At 37.7% G+C, this 22,058-nt stretch overlaps 1 protein-coding gene across 5 annotated transcripts; it reads left to right on the top strand.

Annotated features, from left to right (window-relative positions):
• The first annotated feature begins 559 nt into the window (after nt 1-559).
• On the top strand, nt 560-22,021 carry LOC122639717 (ADP-ribosylation factor GTPase-activating protein AGD12-like). Of its 5 annotated transcripts, none has more exons than XM_043832635.1 (9): nt 560-947; nt 1,385-1,456; nt 1,972-2,056; nt 14,392-14,467; nt 15,504-15,667; nt 16,401-16,536; nt 17,689-17,805; nt 18,246-18,341; nt 21,588-22,021. In XM_043832635.1, the coding sequence occupies exons 2-9, from the start codon at nt 1,420-1,422 to the stop codon at nt 21,867-21,869; spliced, it is 993 nt and encodes a 330-aa protein (XP_043688570.1). In that variant the 5' UTR covers nt 560-947; nt 1,385-1,419; the 3' UTR covers nt 21,870-22,021. The 5 variants fall into 5 exon arrangements, with proteins under 5 accessions (XP_043688570.1, XP_043688566.1, XP_043688568.1 ...); XM_043832631.1 differs by having other exon boundaries at nt 561-947; nt 17,686-17,805; XM_043832633.1 differs by having other exon boundaries at nt 561-947; nt 1,379-1,456; nt 17,686-17,805.
• The last annotated feature ends 37 nt before the right edge of the window (nt 22,022-22,058 follow it).

Here is a 22,058-nt window from a genome sequence, read left to right as displayed (position 1 = left end):
CTGGTTCACTGCAAAAACGACCTGATAAACTTGTTTAACCCAAGTATCTTTCACTATTTTGATACTTTACCGTTGGGTTACGTGTCCATTATTTAATGGATCTTGTCGCAGGAATCAGTATCAGTAACAAATGGAAATTAAAATAAAAAAAATCCAACGGCCACAATAGCTTTCATATACTCTACAATCTCAATGGTGGGTCCCAGTAAAACCGTTAACTTATTATTTCAACGTGTGTGATGGTAAGGAACTGGGCCCCACCATCGCATGTGTCCGGCCGTTCTTGTGTGGTCCAAGTCCAATCATGGAGCCATCACGTATCATAAGCAAGCCACTTGGCAGTTGATTGGGTTTCTTCTATAAACTTCCGATGTGGGTCCAAATTCACCGAAGAAATGACACGTGTCAGGTTGCAAGCACTACACATCCCTAAACTCTCCAACCTGACCGTACGATGTGGATTTAGACAAGATAAACAGGTGACAAGAAGCAGGGGCTCGTTATATTAAGTGCTTTCTTCGTCATATATATAGGGAAAATATTCATGGCATTCAGGTTTCAGGCGTTGAGCGTTCATCCATATTAAGTGCTTTCTTCGTCGTCCTAATATGTTCATATCATTAATTTCAGCCATATTAAGTGCTTAGGTTTCTTCGTCAACCTCATAGAGGAGAGGTTTTTTGACTGTGAAAGAGGTAGGGACGCATCTGGTGGTTTTTATTGTATATGTAGAAGAGGCAAAACGCTTGGAAGCGAAAGAAGAACATCTCGCCATGGCCCTGCTCGCCCCCTTTCTGTTCATGCCATGCAGCCATTATGTCAATCATTGAGAAGAAGGGAAGAGATTCAGTTCCTGTGTTTTTGTTCTGAAAATCTCTGTTGGTTCTTTGAAACTCTCAGGGCATTGGGTATCAGAGACGAGATTCTATTGATTCCTTAATCTTCGGGTAAATTTGAATACTCAATCCAATCTTCTGCTTCTTGGAAAAAGGGTTTTTTTTTGGGGGCGGAGAAGATTAGATGGATCTAGTATTTTTTTTTTTAATTTGTAGAAACAGAACGAATGTTGGCTGTTCGTCTCGGGATTTAAAGTTTGAAACTTGGAGTTCTCTTGATCTAGAAATGGGTTTCTTATTGTGGTAGGAATCATTCAGTCGGAAATTTGGGGTTCTTGTTGATTTGATAGAGCATTTTTACTTGGTTAAAAGAGTTATTGAGATTCTAATTCGACTTGAGATATTCATTTTTTTTTAACCCCTAAAAATTTCCCCTCCAATATTAGTTTTTAGTTCAAGATTTTTGGGGATTTTTTGATTAATTAACCGATTCATTGTTGACTTTGTTAACATCAGTTTTGCTGAATGGGTTTCTTTTGTAGATACAGGCTTGGTTGGATGATTGTGGCTCTTAAGCTGAGAAATGAGTCGTCCTTCCGTCAATAGCAGGCCTTCCCAAGGTATACTTGTAATGGTTTGTCAGAAATTTTAATGATAAACAAACTTAAGAATGGCATTTTAAAAAAAAATATATTCTATATGGATTGCTTCTCTAGTAGGAAGGGTAAATGGGTTTGGAACTTTAAAATGATGTTTCTCTTGTGTCATTGATCATCTATAATTTAGTAATTGCTTTGTAAGAAAATAAGAATATTTTGGTTAATTCACCTAAAAATAAACATACCGCTGGGAAAGTGGATTTTTTTTTTCTTCTGTTGAAGACCTTGAGCTCAGTAAACTAAAAGGAAAGGAAAGGAAAGTGACTACAATATCATTCTCCACTGAATTGGGTTTCTTGGGTCCATCAGACAAGAACAGATGAAGAGTGCAAAATAATGATAAGGTTTCTAATCGAGCTGGGTTATAGTTCATAGAATAATCTTCATATTTTTTGTCTATATAAGATTTTATCTCTCTAGGTTAGAGGACAAATAATGTTGCCTTTTAGTAATTGGTTTGTCCCATTTTCACTCAGGTAATATAGGAAGGCTAAAAGAACTATTGCGTAGAGGTGATAATCGTATGTGTGCAGATTGTGGTGCACCAGATCCAAAATGGGCGTAAGTTCTGTACATTGCAATTTTTAATGTCCTGAAATGGTTATTAAGTTTGGAATAGCTATTTGTACATATAGTCCTATTGTGCACTTACGTTCTGTGGATATAATCTTCTATTTGTATCAATGCATATATTTGTTTTCAGTAATATTTTATATGCTTGCCATGATTCTGTAACTCGATCATTGCGTTCCTGGAGTATCTCGTTGTATGAATAGTTTCTTTGATATATCAATGCTTAGATATATTTGGCTTACTACTTTGATAATCATGTATCTTTGAATTTTTAATAGATAAAACCTTTTCATTTACTAAAGATCACGTTTGTGGAGCACATATGGAACATAGAGAGACAATTATATAAGTTCCCTTCATCTACTCAGAGGGTATGCATTACTTGGTCAATGATTTGGTACCCTCTTAATAGAATGTTACATATACCAAAAGAAATATAACCATTAACTCTATTGCATCTGATAGGACCAGGGAGATCTAATATTATGAATGAACCAGAACAAAAAGGGGGAACCAATCATGTAGATTAGATGGTAAACCTGTGATGTTCCGTATTCTGACTTATAAAAGAATAGTTTTGCTTCCATGTTATGATTTTATTCTGCCCCTAATCCTCAACTACATTTTTGTTTGGATTTTATTTCTTAAAATCAGAGGTTGGTTCATCATGCACACAAACAGATTTTAAATTTTATTTAAAACCAATGTCAGTTCTCCTTTTTTTCTCAAAATTCTTTCACATCCAGTTTTTATATTTTCTTAGTCACTCCTTATTATATGTCTTGGAAAATCTCTCTCTTTCCTTATCTCATATTAACCCTAAAATCTCCCCTCCCACCCCTTAAAATATGTCCTCTCCTTATCACCCCATCTCTATATACATTCTCCTTACTCCCTTAATTTAGATACCTATCCAACTTTGTATACGAATCCCTAAAATCTCTCCCATTCACCCCTTAAGTCTAAATGTGTCTATGTGTCTCACCCCATGCCTCCACTACACACTCATTCCCACCCTTCAATTAGACTATCCATTGTGTCTATGCAAGGATTTAAGGATCATTATCATTCCACGAACTATTTCTGAGCGGCATCTATCTTTTCCATGACAATGTCATTCTTTGGATTGGGAAATCCAGATAGCTAAAAACAGACATTGTCAAAAAAATTCCTAACTAATCTGAAAAGTTTTAGTAAATCGTAAATGTTTTGCTAACGATTTTCACAGAAATATTTAATATAAAATGGACATATAATGTAAACAACTACAATGACGAGTTTCTATTTGGCAAATACTTTGAACCTATTCTCCATGTGATTGCTCAAACCCTCAGCCTTCTCATGCACACCAACAATAGTCTGACAAGTTGCTGAGCTATTCGAAAAATTGGCCTGACCTAGGTCTGCAGCCAAGGAAATGGACAAATTAATGCAAGAAATTTAGTCTTAGTATGAGTTCATATTAATTTATTGTTTGTGTGCAAAAGGAATGGCAAAAACCATATCTAAATAGATTATTCTCACCTTGAGATTGTTTGTTCAAGAGTTCAAACTCAGGAATGCTTTCAACAGCCTCAACATCACTTAACTCAATTCCCCCCCCCCTTTTTAAGTCTCTGAAACCCATCAGTAGAAGAATCATATGTAAAAGAGCCACCAATTAATTTTCATATCCATTAAATCCATCTGACGCAAAAACCTCTCTTAAGTCCTTCCTAAAGCATTTTAGTTGCTAGAATTTGTAAAAGAACAAAAGCACTGCTAAAGCTCACTGTCAGTTATAAGATCCTTAAAAGTGAAGTTCTTATGTTTTCTCATGATATCATATTTATGACAAAAGTATATAAGATTTTCTGATTAAGAGGTATTCTATAGATATTGTAGTCATTTTATATTCTTTAATGACCCCAAATGCTCTAATTTGGGGAACATTGATAGGATTTTGTCTTAAGATGAGTCTGTTTGATATACAAAGTACACTGGTTTTTTAATGAGGATATTTCTGTAAGGGATCTTTTAGATATTTTCCATTTTCTTTCTTTGGTGTTTATTCTGAAGATTTCAAAAGAACAAGGGTTTCAGACCCGAAGTAAAATTTCAGATTGGAGAAAGCCTATTTTATATTAAAGCAATGAAAAAAAAAAAACAGGACCTTGGGGTTCAATTTTCCTGTATGTATTGGCCAATAGACATGCAAAAGTTGGCTATGCTTTGGTTAATCTGGGTTGGTACTGGATGATTGTGAAATCACGCCTAAATGGACAATGATGTACTTTCTGGATAGTTACCACTTACCAAAAGTTCTATCTTCAATGAAGTATCCTTAAGAAACAGGGGTTGTGGTGCTATGGTGAAGCAAAATGCTTCTGAATGCAATAGTTACTTACTCATATAAAGCTGTATATATATTGTTAGAATATTGGACCGTGGGGGTATTTTGGGTTTTCCCCCTATCCAACCGACTCTAATTAATGGAGTTGGTGGTGTGGGGTTATTTATGTAATTTGTCTCATCCTTCTTTTATTATAAATAAAGAGGCTTGGATGTTCATTAATACATCCAAGTATTGAGCTCTAATTCTCTCCTGTTAACATGGTATCAGAGCAGGTTTTAGTTTGAGTGCTTCTTGAAATCCCTCTCTTTTTCTCCCATTTTTTTTTTCTTCTTCCATTTCTCTCTTTCTATTCTCTTTTTTTTTTTTTTTTTTTTTTTGCATTTTTCTCCATTGTTATAGGGCAACACTAATGAGGTGATCCATGGATCTAGTTTCTGCACCTCAATACCTCATTCATTAATGACCTATTTTTCACAAGATTGATAGATTCTGTGCCTCTTCTACTTGCGATTTTTGAAGACTTCAATTTTGAGGACTGATTCCTTCTCTATCATTGTGGATCAATTCTCCCTTCTTAGAAGATCAAGACCATCAGGGATTCATTGGACAAGCTTCTATCTTCATCAATAAATTGCAGCCTCCATCCCTCCATCGATTTCAACATTTTTGAGGTTTTGTTTTTCAAAACCTTGACAATATTGATCTAGGGTTTCTGGCTGGCTGTTGATGTAGATTTATCACCAAACTGGGTTTTTTTTATTAGGAAAAAGTCTAGGGTTGGGTTGTGTACATGTTGGGCCTTTGATCCCATGGGTTTTCATTCTAATAGGCCACTTTTATGGGCCTAAACTATGGGTAGTTAGGTTGCAAACGGGATTAGTTGTTTTAGTTCTATACTTAGTTTTATTTTGGTGTTTTTGTTCATAAATTGAACCGGTTCAAGCAATGGTTCAATTTAAGTGATTTTAGTAGTTTTCTTTTGGGTTTTTAAGTTGGGCTAGATTAGGATTTTGTTTTGAGTCTATTTCCGTTTCCTAGTCAATTTAAGTTACCTAATAGGTTAAGGATTGGGTTAAGCCTTTCCTTTTTAGAGTAGGAGTCTATTTTTCAACCTTTTATATAAGGTTGTAAGGGGGGCAAACATTGAACACGAATTTTGATATTAATTAAAGGTTTTGCTGCTCTTCTTTTCCATTGAAGATTTTGTCTTGTGTTTAACCAAGGCTGGTGGGATTTGTGTTTGATCCAATCGACACCTTGCGGTGTGAAGCCCAGGTGGTTCTCTTCAAGTTCTACTTTTTAGTTTCAGTCAAAGATTCAATTTTTATTCAATTTCTCCATCAACAAGCTGCTGCCAATAACTGTTTGCAACTACAAGAAAGTTTGGAATCATCCCCATCCCCAATCTTCTTCTCCTAATCCTTTACATCCCCAAGGCCTTCTTAATCAACCAGGGAAAGCTCATAGTGACATGACTATTGAGGAAAGGATTGGAACTGTAGAAATATAGAAGGGAATGTTCTTTTCAAAGATGAGAAACTTGAGGAGTACTTATGATTTATTGCCCCAAAACCCTAATTTTCCCACCCATCTCTTTAAACCATCCCATCTTCCAAAATTTTTAACAAACCATTCAGCTAACACCACCTTCACATAATTGGATCGAGTATTCTCCTTCCCAATTGGAATACTCGAACGAAGCTGTTTTCCCGTTACCCCATTCAAACCACAAGATCCCACCTGATTCTGGAGATCATCCCATTACTCAAATTCTTCATAGACCAATCCAACCATTAGAAACACACCATACCTAAATCGAATTTCATTCCCTACACTAGGAATAATCGATCCAAACCCTAACCCCAAATTCCCATCCTAAACCCTAGATTCCCTCATCTTTTTCTTTTCAAAACCCAAAACCCTAAACCTAACCTGCTGCCAATTCATTCTAGCACACTTCCAACCATTAAAACTTAACGTAACCTTCACTGATAGACTCCCCTACACAAACTTGACCTAACCCTACCATCAAACTCTAGGTCCCATCAAACGCTAACCCTAATTTCCCAATTTCACGTTTTTTGACCTAGCCAAATAACCTAGTTTATAGCAGATCCTGGTTATTCGCTTCTAGTTGGTCTCCTACCAATGTAGGACTACATTAATTTTGAGGACTGATTCCTTCTCTATCACTGTGGATCAATTCTCCCTTCTTAGAAGACCAAGACCAGCAGGGATTCATTGGACAAGCTTCTATCTTCATCAACAAATTGCAGCCTCATCCCTCCATCGATTTCAACATTTTTTAGGTTTTTTTTTTTCAAAACCTTGACAATATTGATCTAGGGTTTCTGGCTAGCTGTTGCTGCTGTATTTTGGAGGAGTGTCTTCCCACCATCAAAGGAGAACGATCCTATTATTGGCTATGTCTACATCAGTTTGGTCTATCTTTCATCATTGGTAGCTCTCTGCGATTTGGGTTTTCCAAATTTCTGACTATTGTCGATCTCTTTATTGGCTGGTTTTTTGAAGATACTCTGGTCTACACAAGAGGGCAACTTGACTCTGGTTTGGTGTATTTCTGCCGGCTGGTTTGTGAGATTGCTTCCAACTCCATCTGCATCGATTTCTTCAATCACCATGGCTGGTTCTGACATCTCTACTGCAAATTCTGGTTCTGATGGACAAGGTCATAGTGAGTATATTCCTTTTGCTGTTAATACTATAAAATTGGATGGATCCAAATATTTGATGTGGTCTAGTTCTACATACCTTGCTATTGTTGGTAGGGGACTTACGGGACACATTACTGGCACTTCCGAGAAGCCGATTGAAATTGGTTCTACCCAAGATCGATGGATCTCAGATGATTCCTTGGTCATGTCCTATTTACTTCATTCTATGCAAGCTGATCTTGCCAGTGGATATTTACTCTTGGACACTGCTTCTCAAATATGGTCTGCTGCAACAGAAACTAATGGACAGCTAGGGAATGATGCCCAAGTGTATGAACTTTGAAAAAAGGTTCATGACACTACTCAGAAGGACCTCTCCATCTCTAAGTGCTATGCTGCCCTCCGCAGTTTATGGCAACAGTTGGATCATTACTCTAATTAGCAGCCCACCACTGCAACTGACATTGCTGCCTATCGGAAGCATGCGGATAAAATCAGAGTTTATGATTTTTTGGTCAGATTGAATGTTGAATATAACCAGATTCGAGTTCAAGTTCTGAGCAAAGTTCCTTTTCCTACACTGGAACAGTTCTATGCATTGGTCCATTTTGAAGAAAATTGTAGGGCTGCTATGTTGCATACTCCTACTACTGACCGATCTGCTTTACAGACTGCTGCCACTGCTGCTTCCATATCTGATGGGTCTCTTCCTACTAGTGATTCTTCTAAAGGGACTGTGAAGTGTGAACATTGTCACAAGCCCTATCACACCAAAGCCACTTGTTGGAAGCTTCATGGTAAACCGGCTAATTTTGAGGCTAAGTGTGCTGCTCGTGGGAAGTCCAAAAACAAAGGTCTCTCCCAGGAGGAACTTCAAGCATTCCGTCGTATGTTACAGGCTTTTGTTGCATCTATTACATCGACTCTTGCCAATCCTTCTACCACTTCAAGTTCCAATTTTGCCTGTTCAGGTATTTCGTTTGCTGGTCATTGTGCATCGGTAGTCTCCACTACTTGGATCATAGACTCCGGTGCCACTGATCATATGATTGGATCCTCCAGCCTTTTTCATTGATATTCTTTCACTTCTGGGAAAGACAAAATTCAGGTGGTTGATGGTTCCCTCTCCTCGTCTCTGGGAAAGGCTCTGTCAGTTGCTCTCCTTCTATCACTTTATCCTTTGTTTTACATATACCTAATTTAATTACTAATCTTCTTTCCATTAGTAGTCTTACTCGCGACTTGAATTGTAAAGTGATTTTTTTTTTCCTTCCTACTACTTTTTTCAAGATCTGGCAACAGGGGCGACGATTGGATGCGGTAAAGTGCATGGTGGATTGTATCTGCTTGATGATGGTTGTCCTCCTCCACCCAAGCCACCATCTCACATTCATCAGAATTCATTGGTCTCCTCTGAACTTCAACAGTGGATAATCGATTAGGTCACTCCCCTTTAGGAACTTTATCTAATCTATTTCCAGCATTAGTCAAGCAATGTGATAAGAATGATTTTTTTGTGAGGCTTGTGTTCTGGCTTAATAGACACGTTCAACTTATTCTATTTCTAATAAAAGAAGTGTTTCCCGTTTTAATATGGTTCATACTGATGTGTGGGGTCCTAGCATAGTTATCAAGGCGGGAAGGTGACCATGACGTTTTAGAGGGTGAAAAATCAAGGCGACACCGCCATGGAGGCAAGGCGCTCGCCATGGCATCCAAGGCGACCAAGGAGCCTGGACGCCATGGCAAGCCTTGATAACTATGGGTCCTAGTCGTAAGCCTTTCCTTTTTGATCATCGTTGGTTTGTTTCCTTTATTGACTGTCACTCTAAGAGTATATGGGTGTATTTAATGCACAACAAAAGTGATGTTTTCTCATGTTTTCAGCATTTATTGAGGAGTGACAATGACAAAGAATATATGGAAGGTTAGTTCAAAAAATACCTTGTTGCCTATGGGATACTCCACCAAACCAGTTGTGTTGATACACCTGCCCAGAATGGAGTGGCTGAAAGAAAAAACCACCACCTATTGGAGGTGGCTCGGTCTCTTATGTTTGCTCGTAATCCCCCCCCAATATTGGGGGGATACTGTTCTTACTGCAGCTTACCTCATTAATAGGATATCTACTCGGTTTCTTGACTCTCATACCCCAACTGACCTTTTACATTGCTCCTCCTCCTTTGTAGTTCCCCCTAAAGTTTTTGGTTGTGTGTGTTATGCTCAAGATACTAGGTCCCTTGGTAAACTTGAGCCTTGTGGCCTTTGCTGCATTTTGTTGGGTTTTTTACCCGCCCAAAAGGGTTACAAATGATACTATCCCCCCCACCCGTTGTACACTGGTGAGTATGGATGTTATTTTCCATGAAGCCCTTTCTTATTATCCTACTAAACCTCTTCAGGGGGAGAGTTCTAGTGAAGATCTGTCGACTCTTGAGATTCCTCTTGAGGCTCCTGTGTATAACCAGCCTAAACCAACTCCTTTTGTTCCTCACATGCCTTCTACCGGAGAGGATCCTACACAGGGGGAGACCTTGGATACTGGTAATGATGAAGTTCCTGTTCAGGGGGAGCTCACTCCAGTCTAAAAAACCATTGGTGAGTTTCAGAGGAGAATTAATGACTCCAATCTCAAAACCTATCAGAGAGGATGTTCTAAAAATGAGCAGCTTCCATCTATTGCAGTACCAATACCCATCCAATTGCCGACTCTGGATCCAGATCATCCTTCCACTCCAGGTAAGACCCCTTCTCCTAAGTTATCTATTACTCTTCGCAAAGTTACTAGGACTTGTACTCAACATTCTATATCTCATGTTGTCTCTTATAATTCCATTTCTCCATCCTTTTGTGCATTTATTTCTTCTCTTTCTTTTGTTTGTATTCCCTAAAATTGGCAGGAAGCTCTTATAGATGGAAAGTGAAAGGCAACAATGATGGAACAAATGAGAGCCTTACAAAAAAATGATACATGGGATCTTGTGGTTCTTCTTCCAGGGAAAAGACTAATTGGATGTAAATGGGTGTTTGTGGTCAAACAGAAGGTAGATAGCACTGTGGATCGATATAAGGCACGACTTGTAGTAAAGGGGTTTACTCAGACGTATGGGATTGACTATCAGGAGACCTTTGCACTTGTTGCAAAACTAAACACTATCAGAGTGCTATTATCTTGTGTAGTAAATCTGGGGTGGGATTTACAACAGTTGGATGTGAAGAATGCTTTCCTCCATGGAGAACTTGAAGAGAAGGTATATATGGATATTCCACATGGTTTCTCACATAACAAAATCAGCGGCAAGGTTCACAAATTGAAGCATGCTCTATATGGGCTGAAGCAGTCATTGTGCTTGGTTTGGAAGATTTCACAAGGCTATGGTTTCTGTGGGATATAAGCAGAATAATGCTGACCATACTCTGTTTATAAAAAGGATTGGTGATAAAGTCACCGTTCTCATAGTCTATATTGATGATATTGTGGTAACCAGGAATGATGGTGATGAGATCAACTAGTTAAAGACTTTCCTTGGCTGTGAATTTGAAATAAAAGATCTGGAAAGTTGAAGTACTTTCTAGGGATAGAGGTTTCACGATCTTCAAAGCACTTATTTCTCTTTCAAAGGAAGTGTATCCTAGATTTATTACCTGAGACCGGGTTGTTAGGGTGTCATCCTTCTGATACACCTATGGAGGCTACTACGGGGCTCAAGGAAAATGAGGGTGAACCGGTTGTCAAAGGTTGCTATCAGCGGCTGGTGGGAAAACTTATTTACCTTTCTCATACATAGCTGGACATAGCTATTGCCGTGAGTTTGATAAGTCAGTTCATGCATAATCCTTATCCATCTCATATGGATGTTGTTCTTCGTATTCTTCACTATTTGAAGTCAACCCCGGTAAAAGGAATTCTTTTGTCTCCTCATGGTCATCTACAAGTTGAAGCATATACCGATGTTGATTGGGCTGGTTCTTCTGATAGAAGTTCCATATTTGGTTATTGCTCCTTTGTAGGTGGAAATCTTGTCACTTGGTGCAGCAAAAAGCAGAATGTAGTGGCAAGGTCTAGTGCTAAAGTAGAGTTTCGTGCTATAACACAAGGCATCTGTGAGTTGTTATGGCTTAGAGGTTTATTGCAAGATCTTGGTGCTCTTGTCCGTCTCCCAATGATGTTGTATTGTGACAACAAGGCTGTTATTAACATTGCTCATAATCTTGTTCAGCATGATCGTACCAAACATGTGGAGATTGATAGACATTTTATCAAGGAGAAGCTAGAAGAATGACTGATCTGTGTTCCCTTTGTGAAGTCTTCCGATCAAGTAGTTGATGTATTCACTAAGGGTTTAAGTGGGAAAGTCTTTCATCCTATTTTAGTCAAGTTGAGCATGTTTGATATTTATGCTCCAACTTGAGGGGGAGTGTTAGAATATTGGTTTGTGGGGGTATTTTGGGTTTTTTTTTCCCTATCCAACCGAATCAATTAATAGAGCTAGAGTTGGTGGTATGGAGTTATTTATGTAATTTGTCTCATCCTTCTTTTATTATAAATAAAGAGGCTTGGATGTTTTTTTTTTTTTGGGTGAATAAAGAATATATATTACCAAAGCCCGAGATGGGCGAAAGGGAAAAGCGGGGGGAGGGGAAATACAAGGGGGGGAAGCTCCGGGCTCCTCTAACGGGAGCGCAGCAGAGTGCTATCAAGGCCCCAGGAAACAACAATATGCCTGTTCCTTGGGGTGTCCAAAAAGGCCTTAAGGGGCAAAAGACTGAGCTTAGAGGAAACCTCCCAAGAGATGGCTTTCCAAGTCAGGGCAAAAGAACGAGAGTTGGAAGTCCATCTCCTAAGGTTCCTCTCCATCCAAATGTGGTAGAGGGTAGCGCCGAATACAAGCTTGCCTATGGTGTCGCAGGTAGTATCGCCAGTGAAAGTCATGACCATCCAAAGCCACTCTCGGTCGAATGGAAGGATTCTCCTACTGCGAGGCCAAATGAACGACAGGGCTTTTTTCCAAATGGTGGAGGTGAAGGGGCAGTCGAAAAAAAGGTGATCAATGTCCTCGGAGCCATTCCAACAGAAAATGCAAGATGTTCATTAATACATCTAATCATTGAGCTCTAATTCTCTCCTGTTAACACACACACACACACACACACACGCACACACACACATATATATATATATATATATATATATATATTTTAAGAACTGAGTTTTCCTTCACTATGAGGCAGGCTGAGGGCATATCGGGGACTTCATACTACAGTGGGGGGGGGGGGGAGTAATTATGACCATTGATTCTTGAAGAATCTCTTTACCATAGCAGTAGGTGGTTATTAGAGGGCTCAGATTTCGTAGTGGGAGCTGTGTTGTGGATAAAATGATTTGAAGTTTTGGAGTTTTTGTTTTGTTGGCAATTGCTTGATCTGGCCTTGGTGCTCTTTCTTTGTGGAAGATTGTTCTTGGTTATCAATTTGATTTATTGAGCCCTTGTGTTCTGTTCTTTTACCTTTTTGATGAGATTCTCATTTTGGTAAAATAATGTTTCAATGGAAGTACATGAAGGTTCTTATTGTTGATTACCTTGGTCTTACGTCCTTTTTCTATGCACCATCTATTCTTTTCCTTTTCCTAGTTTTGACACTTAATCTGAAAACTCCTCATCACTTTGGGTCTTTTTGGTATCATTTTCCATTTTTTATGTGTTTGGTATCATTTTTGAAACTTGTTTTGACACTTACTCTGAAAACTCCTAGTTTTGACACTTACTCTGAAAACATTTTTCCTTCATTTTTTCACTCAAGTTTAATGAGCACATGCTCATAAGCAGAAGTGAGGGTAAAATAGACATTGGGTTTTGATTTTAGAAAAGCCTCTTCTTCTTTGGGGTTATTTTCCTGATGCTTGCAACTCTCCATATCTTTCCCAATCCAGCTTCTTAAGCCCTGAAACTTCACCCAACATCCTCCATCATTCTCTGCTAGAACATACCCATAGACCCTAGTTGCAAACCTTCTTCCGTATCTCTCTCCCTCTCTCTATTCCCTGTTCTGCTGCAGGCCAAATCCAGCCCATGCCGCACCTGCTTGAAGACTCAGTTTACCCTGAGATTTCGGCCATAAACCCAACCCACCAGAGCCTCCACTCAACCGGAAGTCACTCTTTTCTGTCAAACAAAGAAATTGGGGTGGGGAGCTGCAGAGAGTCTGCATTTGGATTCTGATAACTCAAATAGCAGAAAGAGAAAGAGAAGAAGGGAGGGAGGGATATACGGTGAGAGGGGGAGAGGAAGGGAGGAAGAAGGAGGGCGGTGGGGATGATGGTACCTGCCAGCGGCGAGGGATCATCTCTCTCCAAACGACCGTCGTAGCTAATATACTCGTTTCCAAATATCAATGGTAATATAAATAATAGCAGCAGCAGTAGAGATACAGGGAAAGAGAGAGAGAAAGAGTTACCTGGTTTGTCTTGCTACCACTTGTTATTTGATCCAGATGAGCAGAGACCACTGGGGGATTCAACGCCCATTGCGGTTCTTGTGTCTCCCCCGATCCTTCTCCCTGATTCAATGGAGGGGAAGCGCATACGGTAAATCAAAAACTAAACCCACTACACTTAAACCGGATGTCACCCTGGCAGCAATTAACCGGTTCTCGTCTCTCCCAGGATCCTTCTCCCTTTTTGAATAGACGTCACCAAGAACGTGGATTCAGCAATTGGAATCACAACCGTGGTGGGTTCAATTCCAATGCCGATGCTAGAATGGTGAATTCACAGCAGCACATCCACCATGGATTCGTTAATGGATCTCATATGGATTTCTGGGGCCAATTTCTCTAAACAAAGCCTAATTTCAATGCTGAATTTCCATGACTTGGGTCCATTTGTTCAAAAATGTTATAAAAGTTATTTACACATAGATAGTTGCCAAAGTTATTTTTCATTCTACAATCTATTTTGTTTAGTAGTTACCAAACAGTTTTTATTTTTCGAGCAAAGTGGTTTTCAGTAATGATTTTTTTAAGTGGGCCAAAATCAAAATGAAAATGATACCAAAAAGACCCTTGATTTTAACTCAAAGATCTGCAGTATGGGTCTGTAGAATTTGCCAGAGTTATGTAGTTTTAAGTCTGTTGTCTGTATATAGTTAATGATCACTTGTTTCTTTTCTTTTCTTTATGTTCTTCTAATGATATTCCATGCTAGTTTCTTGTTGTTATCTTCTTCTGATGTCATGCCATTTTACCAAAATACATTTTTTTTACTTTTTTCTAGCAAGAATATTTTAAGTAGTCCCACTGATGCCTCTTTTCAGGTCAGCAAATATTGGAGTATTTATATGCTTAAAATGTTGTGGCGTACACAGAAGTCTCGGAACACATATTTCAAAGGTGTCATTCCAGGCTTTTCTTTCATCTGAATGATGTATTGATGATGCTCAGCTTTCCTTTTAAATTTTGTAATTTTTTATTTTATAATTTTCAATTTTCTCAGTTGGAAAATCTATCATATGAACATCGTAGACACAAACATGGCATAATTTTGGTGTCCGGTAATTTTTGTTAAGTAATCAACCAAGAAAAAGAAAGTTTTTGGGTTGAAGGAGTTGATTAAGGTCGTGTATCTCTGGAAAGTTGCTCTCCCTGGCTGACCCTGTGGAGCCTTTTGCTGAAAAGGAATGAGAGGGCTTTTGGTAACTATGGCTAATGAGCTTATATGGTGATAATTTTGTTCTTTATTTGTAGATAATGTTAAAAATTACGGTGCACAGATATCACATGGAATTATTTGTGTGTAGAGGTTGAAGAGTGCAGCTCTCTTGGAGGTTTCTTGATTTTCCACTTTTTTAATTAAGTCCTATTATTTAATAAATATGCATTTCTCCCGAGGTAGAAACAACATTGATTGGCCCCATTCGGAGATTCTCCTGGTAGAACTTAGCTTGATTTCCAATGGTCACAGACATTCAGTCTGTTTTATTCTCTTGGACAGCGAGGGAAAAGGGAAACTGTCGCAGAAATATACAGATGCAATGAAGGTTTTCAATAATCAATCTCGTTGAGTTTTTATTTCATTTTGTTTCTGAAGTTACTAGGTAAATGGAAGTAATTGAATTATGGGCTCTACCTCCATTGTTTGTGTACCACAGTGCATCTCATGACCTGCAAATTTAGATCATACTTTCTATTAGAACTTGCATATGTTGGCTTTTCTTATGTTTCTCTTCGAGTTATCATGTTTTACTTCGAAATGTAATTAATTTTTTTTAAGATCATACTTAAAACTGAGATGGTTAATGCAAGATGTCTTGGGTTACTAAAATATAAGCATTAGCTCGTAGTTCTATCATGTGTGGTTATATGTTGCAAGTTATATCTTGATCCTATATTCCATTCTGAACATCCTTATTTACCACTGTTGTTACAGGTTTTGTCTGTGGCATTGGATGAGTGGACTGATGATGAAATTGACTCTATGGTTGAGGTTGGTGGTAATTCTTCTGCTAACAAAATCTATGAAGCTTTTATTTCCGAAGGACACTTGAAGCCTGGACCAGAATCTAGTCATGAGGACCGCGTGAAGTTCATCAGGTCTGTGGAATTTGACCTATCTGTGTCTGTGTCTTCATGTGTGTCTCTCTTGTGCATGTGATGCTTTCACCTAGGACCTAGGACCTAGCAAAGATTTATGGGTGCAGCTGTATTGAGGATTGACAGTGCTGAAAATGTTACCCTTTACTCATTGTTGAGTTTCAGCAAGTAGCAGTCCATCAAGCAGGAAGGGCCCCTTTCCTTGTAATTGAAAGGGAAAATAATTAAGATTTAAACAAGTCCTATAACGGACAGGGCCAGTATTTGGTGGGCTATGGAGCTGACATGGACTTGGAACATGCAAACTGGCCAATTCTGAGGGTACTTTATCCGATATGCGGACAGGGTTGGCCAAATCATCATATTATGGGGCTCAAAGAAAAGTGGTTACCTAGCAAGTGGGAAGATCTAGACTGCTTGACTATATGTGTCTATTTTTATTTAATAAAAACCATCCGTATGTTGGGAAAGACATCAAAGTTAGTCTAGCTCTGCCCGAATATTGACTGTTTAAATTTGTATGGCATCACTTTAGGGTGCTGACTGATAGCCCTAGTAAGCAGACCATCTGAACTGCCTATGCATTGACTGTTTTTTCGGCTGCACTTGATACTAGAGGTGGCACTCTGGCAGGCCAACTTAGAAGCTAGGATCAATCCATGGGCAAGTAACATACACTTATTGTTAAGATTATAAAAATGATTGCTTATGTATTTCACCTGCTTTTATGAAGGTCTAAATATGAACTGCAAGAATTTCTGAAACCTAGTCTTCGGATCGTCTCGCTTCCTGGAAGGTCCTCTCTCCAATCTAGTTTTTCTAGAAAGATAATGGATAGCTTTCGAAGCTCCAACTCATCAACTAAAATGGTAACTCATTGGTACTTCTTATGATTCTGCCTATATCACTTGCTCCAATTGTTGAGGCATGAGCATCCAAGCATGTGGGTTGTCACCCTTATAAGTGACACTTTATATGATGCATAGCAGGTATTATTAATTATCATATGATGTGAACTGCTTCTGTTGAGGAAAATGAAATTTATATAGATCTAGAAAAGTCCAAAAAAGTATGGAAAATAAAAAGATCCTCATTTATATGATGTTGTGATTTAGTATCAGTGGTTCTGTAACATCAAAATGGAATCTTGGGAAATTTTTTATTCAAATATTATTTTACTGGTTAGAAAGAGAGATGCGGGAGAGAGATTGGATATGGAATTCAAGGAACAGGTTTTCAAAGAGAAATTCAAGAAGCATATCTTATAGGGCTCATAAGTAGGTGAAACTTTGCATAAAAAAAGGTGTAATTTGAAAAATGAATTAATAGAGGAAGACAAGAGATGCTGGACAGCCTATGGTTGGCACTAGGGTCTAGGGTGGTGAATGGTGGTGGTTGCTATTATTTTTATGAGATTTGATGGGATTGATGGATTGGTACTGGATGATGTTGGTTTGCATGAAGAACAAGAGGAATTCTGGGTTGGTTGAAGAAAAGTGGAATTGAAAAGCATCAATAATCTCTCTCTCTCTCTCTCTCTCTATATATATATATATATATAGAGAGAGAGAGAGAGAGAGAGAGAGAGAGAGACTCATCCACCCCAGTGCTCTATTGACCAGTCAATGATTTTCAAAAGGACCTCCAGACTTCAGTTGCATAGTCAGATCATGTTCCAACCCCTGGTCCAAGGGTCTCCTAAAAACACTTTCATGAGCTGACCTGCACCGTTCAACTTCCAGCTGGGTTTTATCACATTCTTCAATCAGGTTTGCTTTGGCTCACAAGGTGTCAATGGACCTTAAACTATTGATATGTATATGGAAGGGTGATGTTTTCTTCCTAATATGCAGTTACTATGAAGCAATTCTTCATAGTATTCCATTTGTTTAGTAATATTTGGTTAAATATCAACATAGGATGTTTCTTTGACAGGAATAAGTAAATGTAAGATGGGTTGCACTTGCTATTAGTGTTACTGTCAAAATCCCTAATTTGTTTGATTTTGTCACTAACAGCAGGAGGGCATGGTGGAATTTATTGGAATGCTAAAGGTTAAAGTGATAAAAGGCACAAATTTGGCTATAAGAGATCTATTGTCGAGTGATCCTTACGTTGTCCTAACTCTTGGGCAGCAGGTCAGTCACTTGTTCTGTTTCACTTTTTTGAACCTTCTGGTGAACCCTGAAGGTGTCCTATTGGGGTGTCTATCAGGATAAATGCATACATGATTAGGGTGTTGTCTCCAGTCAATTTGTTTGTATTGGACAGATTACACCCAAAATACCAAAATGGTTAAGCATCTGTTTGATTTAATTTGTTTGAGTCTCATACCATGTTTCTGGAATGTCCAATAGGTTGCCACTTATAGCTGCTGTCATTTGATTGTATCAAACGGTTGTTCAACCCTTTCAAAGTAGAGTGCTTCGTTATTTGTTGACTATTCTTATGATTTCTTCAAAAGGAAATTACTTTTATGATCTAGCCAATGTGTAGCTTATATTTCTTCCACTATAATTGTTAGTTCCTTCTTGGCTGCTGATAATTTTCCTTTTGACATTAAATATCTTTTCTGCAGACAGTTCAGACACAAGTAATAAAGAGCAATTTGAATCCAGTGTGGAATGAGGATCTCATGCTCTCAGTTCCTCAAAACTTTGGGGCCGTAAAGCTGGTGAGCCTGTCTCTATTTTCTGTCTATACTTACTATTTCAATAGGTCTGATTGGCATAAATGGCTTCTCTCCATTCTCTTACTTTCCAATTTGTTTCTCTGTGGAGTCCTGCTTTTAGCTATTCTAAAATTTCAAGTAGTTGGGACCTTACTCATATGATAATCCACCAATGTTCTCAAATGCAAAGTTATGATATGAAGCATTCCAATTTTCTAGGAGACAATCTGGTAAACCTTAGGGCTGGAAAATAAGCCTTGGATGTATGACTGTATAACAATTAAATAAATACATAAAACAAATTACTTATTCATATAAACAATAAAGCTCAATATAATAGAGAAATATATAAGGGTAGATCTTATACTGCTAAAGTTTTTCTTGCTTGTTTTCATACACTATGAAATTACATTTTTATCATCTTTTTTTTTTATTAAACAATATACTGTATTTTTTTTTTTGGAGTGATTCTATACCTGTTGATACTTTTATGTACAATTTCCTTAAATGACATAGTTATCCTTATTCCATAACTATAATCTTTCAAGAGTATTAATTTTTCAAGAGGAAAAATATAATTTTACTGTCCTATGGTGTAATTTACCTATCACGTTACCTAATTTGTAAATGTGATTTGTCTCTAAATGCTAAATGTCTAGGAGCAAGGATCCAACTAAGGATGCAGTTGGGAAGTGTGCCAATTGAAATGGCTCTTTGACCACATGCCAGTGCATGATGAGCCCAAATTTAGTGGACTCATTGTCTACGTCACAATCTTACCATGACTATATTTTCAGACTAAATTAATTTATCCACATTTCACTTTAATTGTTAAAAATCACTTATTGTTTGGTTTGAGCTGCAGCTCAGGGCCTCATTCACGGTTGAAAAAAAAAGGGAGGAAAGCCTTGTGCCTAGTAGGCCATATGGTTGAGTTAGGCTCTCAAATTTGACATCCAGCCTATCCAGGTCATCGCCATCTATCAAACAATCAAAATGAATTGCCCCATATGGCAAATATTGAGTTGATTTACATGTGAATGCCTTTCAATTATACTTGGTCAGCTACATCTTTACAAAGTTAATGTCACTCCCCATGTCTTCATGTTATAAAATTTTTAAAAATTCTAGAAAATCTACTAATTTCAACACTTAAATCCCCTCAGTAGTCCTGATGAACTCTAACATCTCTCCCAGTCTTTCAAGTTTCAACCTTGTATTAGTTATATATGTCTACTGTCCTTTTCTACAACTTCTAATTGTTTATACCTTCAAAATGCAAAGTGGAAAAATATTTACTTTCACTACCCTTTGTTGATGTTTCTTTACATGGCCCAAAACCATGCCACGTACCACCCTTATGACAGTACAAATTTTGTAGACATGTTGGAATCATATATATCGATTTGGAAACATTCAGCCAACTTGATAGCAAGATTGAAATTTCGTGGACAATTCAACTTTGGCAGCTTCAGGGAAACTTCAGTTCAGCCATTGAAAATACAAGGATAAAAGTCCTAGCTGTTGGACCAAATAGTAGAGTTCGGATCTGAAACTTGTCATGTTGCTAATTCAAGAGGGAACCTTTCCATGTAGCAGTTAGTATGACCAATGATTCTCTCCATGTGGCTCAAAAAGGCCAGGCCATGTAGAGATGCCCCCTACATGATTTTGGCTAGAAACATTCACCCAATACTAATCATACTTATCATGTAATCATCAAAATTCTCTCTCTTCCATGCATCCAACATTCTCCTAACCATTTCGACTTCCTAAGATGTCCCACCCCTTTTTTTTTTTTTTTTCATTTATTTACATATTTACATAATTGAATCTATCTCTGTTCTCTACCAACCTCATATCCTTCTTTCTGTTTTTAAGTTTAATTAAAAATATTATAAATTTTGTTATCCTCTTATTTGATTACTAAATATGGGTCATTTGAATGATAGTTTCTATTGAATAATGCATTCTTTGAGGGTTTTCTTGGGTAATCAAAACCATATGTCAGAAGCTAAAATCTCTTTTTAAAATATCTCTCACCATCCCCACTTTTCTTTTCTTTTTTTTTCTCATCCTCATTGTCTTTTTTGGAACTTAATTCCTCATCACTTCATGATATTCTCTTTCTCCCACTTCGCAAAAAATAGCATATATTAGGAAAGTATTTTTTTTAAAAATACCCACTCCTTGCCAAGACATAAAAATTTAAAACTTTCACTCCCTCAAGCTTATTTAAGATCTCTCTTTCTCTCTCTCTCTCTCTCTCTTCTTTGATGGGAAGTCTTCAAACTTATAATATTCATCCAAGGACACTTTTCTGACAACTAATAGTCCATGTGCAGCACACATGCTAAAACCTATTTATCCAACAATGCAGCCTCTTATTGTCCACAACAGACTTGATCACTTGATGGACGAGTCAGCTTTAGAATTTCACAAACAAATAGAGTATACCTTACCCTTCCAACCTTCTTTAAATTCCTAGTGGATATGGTGGGCATTTTCTGCCATGTTCTTTGCAATATCTAATGCTTATCAGAAGTTGTCCAATGCTCAACTCCCAGGAATGGGCAATGATCCAATGCTTCTCTCTCCCAAAGAAATAAATGATCCAATGCTTCTCTCTCCTAAAGAAATAAATGATCCAATGCTTCAACTGCAGTTTCTACTGGAGCATTTTGGAGCTTTCTAAAATTAAGTGCTTCAATGTTTCACTTGCTGTCCATCTCATAGTTCAGTCACAAGTTTAGCAAAAGTCATCTCAAGTGCAGTCAAAAATTGGAAAACATGGCAGTGATGACTGATAATAATGCGTATGTGGTTTTTATTTTCCAATGATGGAATTCTTGATTTCTACTTTATGATGCTTGAAGCTTGCTCAATCCTTGCCTCATTCATGTAACCTTATTCTTTTTCCTTTTTTTTTTTTTTTTTAAGAAATCCAGCATAATTTATATCATGATTGAGTGGATTGGTGGCGTAGAAATTTTTTTGTCCCTTGTTTTTTACTTTGACTACCCTAAGGAATGTGTACATGGATGGTCAGGATTATCTGATGGGATCAACTCTGAACTTGTAGTGAGATGAATAAAAAATAGAATCTGAATACAAAGACTACATTAGTTCATTTGTCATATGCCCATTATTGCTGAAGAAAAGAAAATTGAGAAAGATCTCACATCTCATGTTTCTGAAATTATTAATACTTGTGCATTTTGGTCTAATTTTTTGGCTCTCATGGTGCAGCAAGTATATGATTACGACACATTTTCAGCTGATGACATAATGGGGGTAGCCGAGATTGATATTCAGCCACTGATCACATCTGCGATGGCATTTGGAGATCCAAACATGTTTGGAAACATGCAGATTGGAAAGTGGTTGAAGTCACATGACAATGCTCTCCTTGAGGACAGCATCATCAATATAGTGGACGGGAAAGTGAAACAAGGGGTGTTGCTAAAGCTTCAGAATGTTGAATGTGGAGATTTAGAACTAGAACTAGAATGGATACCTCTAGAGCAATAGTTTTCTCAACAATTTTTTTCCACATCTACTGTTGAATAAAACTTTGATGCAGTTGTTGTATTGTATGAAATATTTATACAGCATTGCATTTTTATTTTTTTTTTTTAATATTCATTTTTGTCTATATATTTATGTTAATTACTCTTTCCTGTTATTTACATCTCTTTTTTCTCCTTTTTGGGATTTCTG

The sequence above is a fragment of the Telopea speciosissima genome, chromosome 9, assembly GCF_018873765.1.
Source record: "Telopea speciosissima isolate NSW1024214 ecotype Mountain lineage chromosome 9, Tspe_v1, whole genome shotgun sequence".
NCBI lineage: Eukaryota > Viridiplantae > Streptophyta > Magnoliopsida > Proteales > Proteaceae > Telopea > Telopea speciosissima.
The sequence above is the reverse complement of the archived record's forward strand: the minus strand, read 5'-3'. Positions and strand labels throughout refer to the sequence as shown.